Source organism: Brassica oleracea, chromosome C9, assembly GCF_000695525.1.
Source record: "Brassica oleracea var. oleracea cultivar TO1000 chromosome C9, BOL, whole genome shotgun sequence".
Taxonomy (NCBI): domain Eukaryota; kingdom Viridiplantae; phylum Streptophyta; class Magnoliopsida; order Brassicales; family Brassicaceae; genus Brassica; species Brassica oleracea.
Window position 1 is genome coordinate 24,384,124 of NC_027756.1, and position 5,775 is coordinate 24,389,898.

Genomic DNA, 5,775 nt, shown 5'->3' on the forward strand with positions numbered 1-5,775 from the left:
GGATTTCCATAATAATGGATTAGGGTTTTAGGGTTTGATCATTATGTTCTTAGATTAATCGGTATACCTTTGTTTGTAGGGTTGAAACCAGACCACCAAAGAGAACAGATGAACCTCGAACTGGACGCGAGCAGGAACGGGACGCATCTGCTTCCTATCGGGTTCGCGAGCTGCTTCCTATCGGGTTTGCAAGCTGCTGGTCGGGATTGCGAGCTGGAGATGTCCGAGATGCAAGCTGAGGACGGATGGGATCGTCTTAAGCTGAAATCGGATGAGGCTGAGACGGTAATGCTTGCTGGAACGGACGGTATGCGATCGGGTTAGGGTTTAGGTGCGATCGTCGACAAGGTTAGGTTTTAGGTGGTTGGCGATTTAGGCTCAGGGAGTTTAGAGAACGTTAGTGCTGATAACGTGTTATAATTAGAAGATTGAAGACTGAATAGTTCTGTGTATTATTAATCATAACATGAGTTCCTTTATATAAGGATTACAAGTCATAGAAAAAGGAAAGTATCCAAAAACCTAAACCAACTAGGATTAGGAAAACTACTAATACATAATAATGGAAAGATAATAATTACAACGAAAAAGAAATAGAGTTTCCTTTTTTCCAAAGCATAAGCCGCCTCTCTCTCTCTCTCATAAGGTTACGGCCGCCTCTTTCTCTCTCTAGGGTTGTGCCGTCTCTCTCTCTAAGTGTATGGGCCGGTTATGGACCGGACAGGTTATGGACCGGGCCGGTTATGGACATCCATCAATTGATTTATAACAAAAACATCACTAATTAAATTTTTGAGATACCAAAAAATATTTGACGATACTTTTTCCCGGAAAACCTTGCTCGCTAACAAAATGTCAACTTTGTATCCAAATAACCAAATATTTCCGGTATATATATGCTAATTTTCATCATCTATTTTATATTGGTGTAGCATCATTTTGCATGTTTTCAGTCTGGGGGAAAATGAAAAAGAAAACAAAAATAAACAATTTAAAATGTTGAATTTGGAAAACTACCCATCAGAGTGCACAAGTGTACATCTAAAAATTACATGTATTACCATCCAAGGCCAAAGCTCAAAGCCCTATATAAAGAGATTCTTCCTGCCCATTCTCAAAACAGTCTTCTTCAACCGTAAAACAAACACAGAGAGACCAAAATATCCAAACCCGACTTGTTGAAACTCGATTCAAACAAACCCATTTTCATTCTTAGAACAAGCATGAAGAGAGTCAGAGGTTTCAAAATTGGACATAGATCTGTCAAGATATTCAAATGGATCCGATCAAGAAGAATTCGAACAATGAAACGTCAGTACCGGTCACGAATTACAAACCCGATCGCCGGAATACGGTCATTAGCACGGTGTCTAAGCCATGGAGCCAAGAGACTGTGCGGTGGCAAGAATGATTTGGGTCAGGGTCAGATCCGACTGGGTAAGGATCCAAAAACGGCTGTTCCGAAGGGACACTTGGTGGTTCACTTCGGCGAATCAGACGGCGACACGCGGCGCGTTGTAGTGCCGGTGATCTATTTCAATCACCCATTGTTCGGAGAATTGTTGGAGCAAGCGGAGCGGGTTCATGGGTTCGATCAACCTGGTCGGATCACGATTCCTTGTCGGGTTTCTGATTTTGAGAAAGTTCAGACGAGGATCGCCGCATGGGATCATTGCCGCAGGAAGAGAACTTACAAGATTCTCTAGTTTGTCACATTTCTAGTTTTTTTTTAAATAGTCAAAAATCAGAAAAAGAGAATAAAGAAAATACAGGAAATTTGTTAATATTTTTAGTTTCTTCTTCTTCTTGTATTATACATTTATACACGGCATGCCGATACATAATTGAAAGATTGTGTTTATTTTTATGCATTTCTTTTATCAAAAGAGAACATAGTTAATAAGTTTTATATATATTAGAAGATTTATCTGTGATTTTCAATTTTATGGTAGCATAGGAAGAGTTTGATTGTTATTCTGTATTGGCATTGCAGTGGTACGAATACATCTTGTGTATAGCTTGTTACTATTAACTGTACTAAATGCAATCTAAATGGACTAAAATCTTGATTGGTTATTCTGTATTGCAGTGGTATGAATGCAACTTTTTAGTTCTTAATAGGTTTAGTTTTTTGTTGAATCTTAGAGATGAATTTTTTTATTAAGTGGTTATTTCATTGGTTGGAAATGTTTTGGCTGATGTGGCATGCTTTATAGGGTTTAAAATTAACCCCCTTTTATATCAAGGAGATTGTCAAGTCCTTATAGTTGTGTAAATTGCAATAATTTTTCCTATAATTATATCATCGTTCTTCTGTTCATATCGTCACAAAAGCCTCAGTTAGCAATCAAAAACTTGTTATATTAACTGAACTAACTCGGTTTCTTATTACAGTTACTTGTCATATATAATGGTGAACAAACAACGGTACGAAGCTTCAGTAGCTCAGTTGGTTAGAGCGTGTGGCTGTTAACCACAAGGTCGGAGGTTCAACACCTCCCGGGAGCGTTCTTTTAGTGTTTACTAACTTTTCTTCTGAACGGGTTTTACGACAACACTATCGACATAGCTGCTTGTTACACAAAAGCTAGGAGCACTACGAGTCTACCGGAGGATTTGAAAGTTGCTGGGAAATGCACATTGAGATTGACTCTAGTTTCAAAAAGGGATACAGTAGGAAAGGAGCGATTCAGTTTTTTTTTTCATCAAGGAATACGAAAAAGCCATGGATACATTGACATATCAAGAACGTCTGAAGCATGATCCTAAGAACCAGGAGTTGTTTGATGATGTTAGAAATTTCTGCATCTCGTTTATTATTAAAGCTATGTAATCCGAGTCAGTGTGAAGCATATAGACAAAGCGAACCAGGGTGATCTGGCGCCAGTAGAATTGAAGGATAGACGAGCAAAGGCAATGCAAGATCTAGATATTGGGGGTGATTGGTTGGGTTGTAGGAGCTGACTTTAGCTTTAATATTAATCTACAGCCTTTAAATCACCGATCATGCTTTATCTTGTTCTTTAAAACTACAACCAAAAATTAAAAAAATGGCTGTAAAAGCCTTATTTTCTAAATCCCTATCTTTTGTTGGGGAAAGTCACACGGCGCAGCGAAAATACTAATGGTCGTGTTCCCATGATCTTGTGCGAACCTGTGAGGAAAATACTTCGATGATGGCAAGATATCAAAGTTGCGATAACTAAATGAGACACACAATTTTTACGTGGAAAACCTCCTCGATGTGAGAAGGAAAAACCACGGGACCGTAGTCCACTCAAAAATCCACTATATAAATGGTATGAGTACAACCACGTCCTCCCTGTTCAACAGCCTGAACAGAACAGAGAGTCTAGCTACAAAGAGCTATCTCCAACACAAACAACAAAAACAAGAGAGCAACACAAAGCTTCAAAACCGGCAGCAACCAAACGACCTCAGCTCACAAAGATTCCGGCTTCCAGAAACTAATCCAACCGTACAAATCCAAGATAAACAAGTCGACAATACCTCTGCCAAATTTCAGCTCAATAAGAGAAGATCTCACCGTTGGATTTACCAAACACCCAAGACTGCTCTGCTGAAAAACTATGGCGATCAGCTTCAAGAAAACCCAGACAACAGAAAATCCAACCGTTGAAATCCAAATCCCTTCGGTGAACCTCTCACCCACTGACTGAAGAAGCTTCCCCCAAAATATCAGCCCGATCAGGATCCTTTTGACCTTCCAAATCCAGTCTTGAAACCACCTTACGAGTTTTCTCCTTCTCTCCCTTTTTCTCCTTTCTCTCTCTTTTGTTTCTTTTTGTCAAAACTCTATTATTGTGTCAAGTGCCAAAGGGGAGCATTAATTATTTCTTAAGTTCACCCCAATTGGTCCTCTCCATCTAGGAGGGACCCAACAAACTCCCCCTCCAACTAGATGGAAGAGACAGCCATTCCGGCTATCTCTCGGCATACCTCAAGCTTCCCCCTCGGTAATGACTTCGTCATCATATCAGCTCCATTATCATCCGTATGAACTTTCTCAAGTTCCACTTCCTTAGAAGCAACCACATCACGTATCCAATGATACCTCCTCTGAATGTGTTTTGACTTCGAATGAAATGTAGAATTCTTCCCGAGACAAATAGCGCTTTGACTATCACAAAGCAACACATACTTTTCTTGCTTGAAACCGATCTCTTCACAGAAGTTCTTCATCCACAACAACTCTTTACAAGCTTCAGTTGCGGCAATGAACTCTGCCTCAGTGGTAGATAGTGCAACACACTTTTGCAACCTTGACTGCCATGCCACAGCTCCACCCGCAAATGTTACCAAGTAACCCGAAGTAGACTTGCTAGAATCAGCATCTCCAGACATGTCAGAATCAGTGAAACTGACCAGCAAAGGCTTCTTACCTCCGAATGTAATCTTCAAATTAGAAGTCCCTCTGAGATATCTCAAAATCCACTTCACAACATTTCAATGTTCTCTTCCCGGATTTGAGAGAAACCTGCTGACAACTCCAACGGCGTAGGCTAAATCCGGTCTTGTACATACCATGGCATACATCAAACTACACACTGCAGAAGCATACGGGACCTTCACCATATCTTCCTTCTCCGCATATGTCTTCGGACTTTGTTGACTACTCAGTCTTAAGTGTGGAGCAAGATGAGTACTCAACACTTTAGACTTGTCCATGTGAAACCGCTTAAGTACTTTTTCAATGTACTTCTCCTGAGATAAGTGAATCAGCTTCTCACCTCTATCCCGAATAATTCTCATACCAAGAATCTGTTTCGCTGGACCCATATCTTTCATGGCAAATGACTCACTGAGATGCTCTTTCAGCTCCTTAATTCTGTCCATGTTCCTGCCCACAATCAACATATCATCGACATACAGCAACAAGATGATAAAATCATCCTCACCGAACACCTTCACAAATACACAATGGTCTGAATCAGTCTATGCATAACCATGCTCCCCCATAACAGACTTGAACTTCATGTACCACTGCATTGGTGCTTGCTTCAATCCATAAAGGCTTTTCTTCAAGCGGCAAACCAAATTTTCTTTGCCCTTTTGCACATAGCCTTCCGGTTGTTCCATGTAGATCTCTTCCTCCAAATCACCATGAAGGAAAGCAGTCTTCACGTCCATTTGCTCAACCTCTAGATCAAGGCTCGCTGCCAATCCAAGTACAACCCGAATGGATGACATCTTCACAACAGGAGAAAAGATTTCATCATAATCAATTCCCTTCTTTTGGCTGTAGCCTTTCACAACCAATCTAGCCTTGTGTCGAGGTGGCAAATTATCATCCTCATGCTTAATTCTGTACACCCACTTATTAAGCAGAGCCTTCTTGCCCTTAGGCAATTCCACCAACTCAAAAGTATGGTTCTCCTCAAAAGAATCCATCTCCTCATCCATGGCTCCAAACCACTTATCCTTGTGTTCATCCTCCAAAGCGTCATCATAGCTTTCAGGTTCTCCCCCATCAGTAAGTAATACATACTCACTAGGATCATACCTTGTCGACGGTTTAAGACCTCTCTCGGATCTTCTAACAATAGTAGGTTGGTTCTCAACAGCTGGTGTCTCACCATGATCGTCACCATGATCACCACTACCATCTTCATGTGCGGGAGCATCTGCACTGGGTGCATTATCCTGAACCTCAACCTCAACCTCACCGTGAACCGATGTAGAAGGAGTAGCCTCTGTATCGATCAAACCCTCAAAAATCTGAGTTGGATTTTTGGACTTGTCAATGTCCTTTAT

At 40.8% G+C, this 5,775-nt stretch overlaps 2 protein-coding genes and 1 non-coding gene across 3 annotated transcripts in view; all 3 read left to right on the forward strand.

Annotated features, from left to right (window-relative positions):
* Window positions 1-324, forward strand: part of LOC106314621 — an 11,966-nt gene extending 11,642 nt beyond the window's left edge. Inside the window, exon 3 of the mRNA XM_013752464.1 lies at window positions 80-324. Within this exon, the coding sequence (XP_013607918.1) occupies window positions 80-324 (245 nt within the window). The remainder of the gene's footprint in view (window positions 1-79) is intronic.
* Window positions 325-1,036: 712 nt separating this feature from the next.
* On the forward strand, window positions 1,037-1,867 carry LOC106317024 (auxin-responsive protein SAUR36). Its single transcript, XM_013754886.1, has one exon. The coding sequence runs from the start codon at window positions 1,224-1,226 to the stop codon at window positions 1,704-1,706; it is 483 nt and encodes a 160-aa protein (XP_013610340.1). The 5' UTR covers window positions 1,037-1,223; the 3' UTR covers window positions 1,707-1,867.
* A 567-nt stretch (window positions 1,868-2,434) lies between these two features.
* TRNAN-GUU lies at window positions 2,435-2,508 on the forward strand. The gene has a single exon. It is a non-coding gene; the product is annotated as a tRNA-Asn (tRNA).
* The last annotated feature ends 3,267 nt before the right edge of the window (window positions 2,509-5,775 follow it).

Bases quoted from the DNA above. Each gene is read 5' to 3' on its own strand.
- LOC106317024 (XM_013754886.1), top strand. From the start codon at position 1,224: ATGAAGAGAGTCAGAGGTTTCAAAATTGGACATAGATCTGTCAAGATA.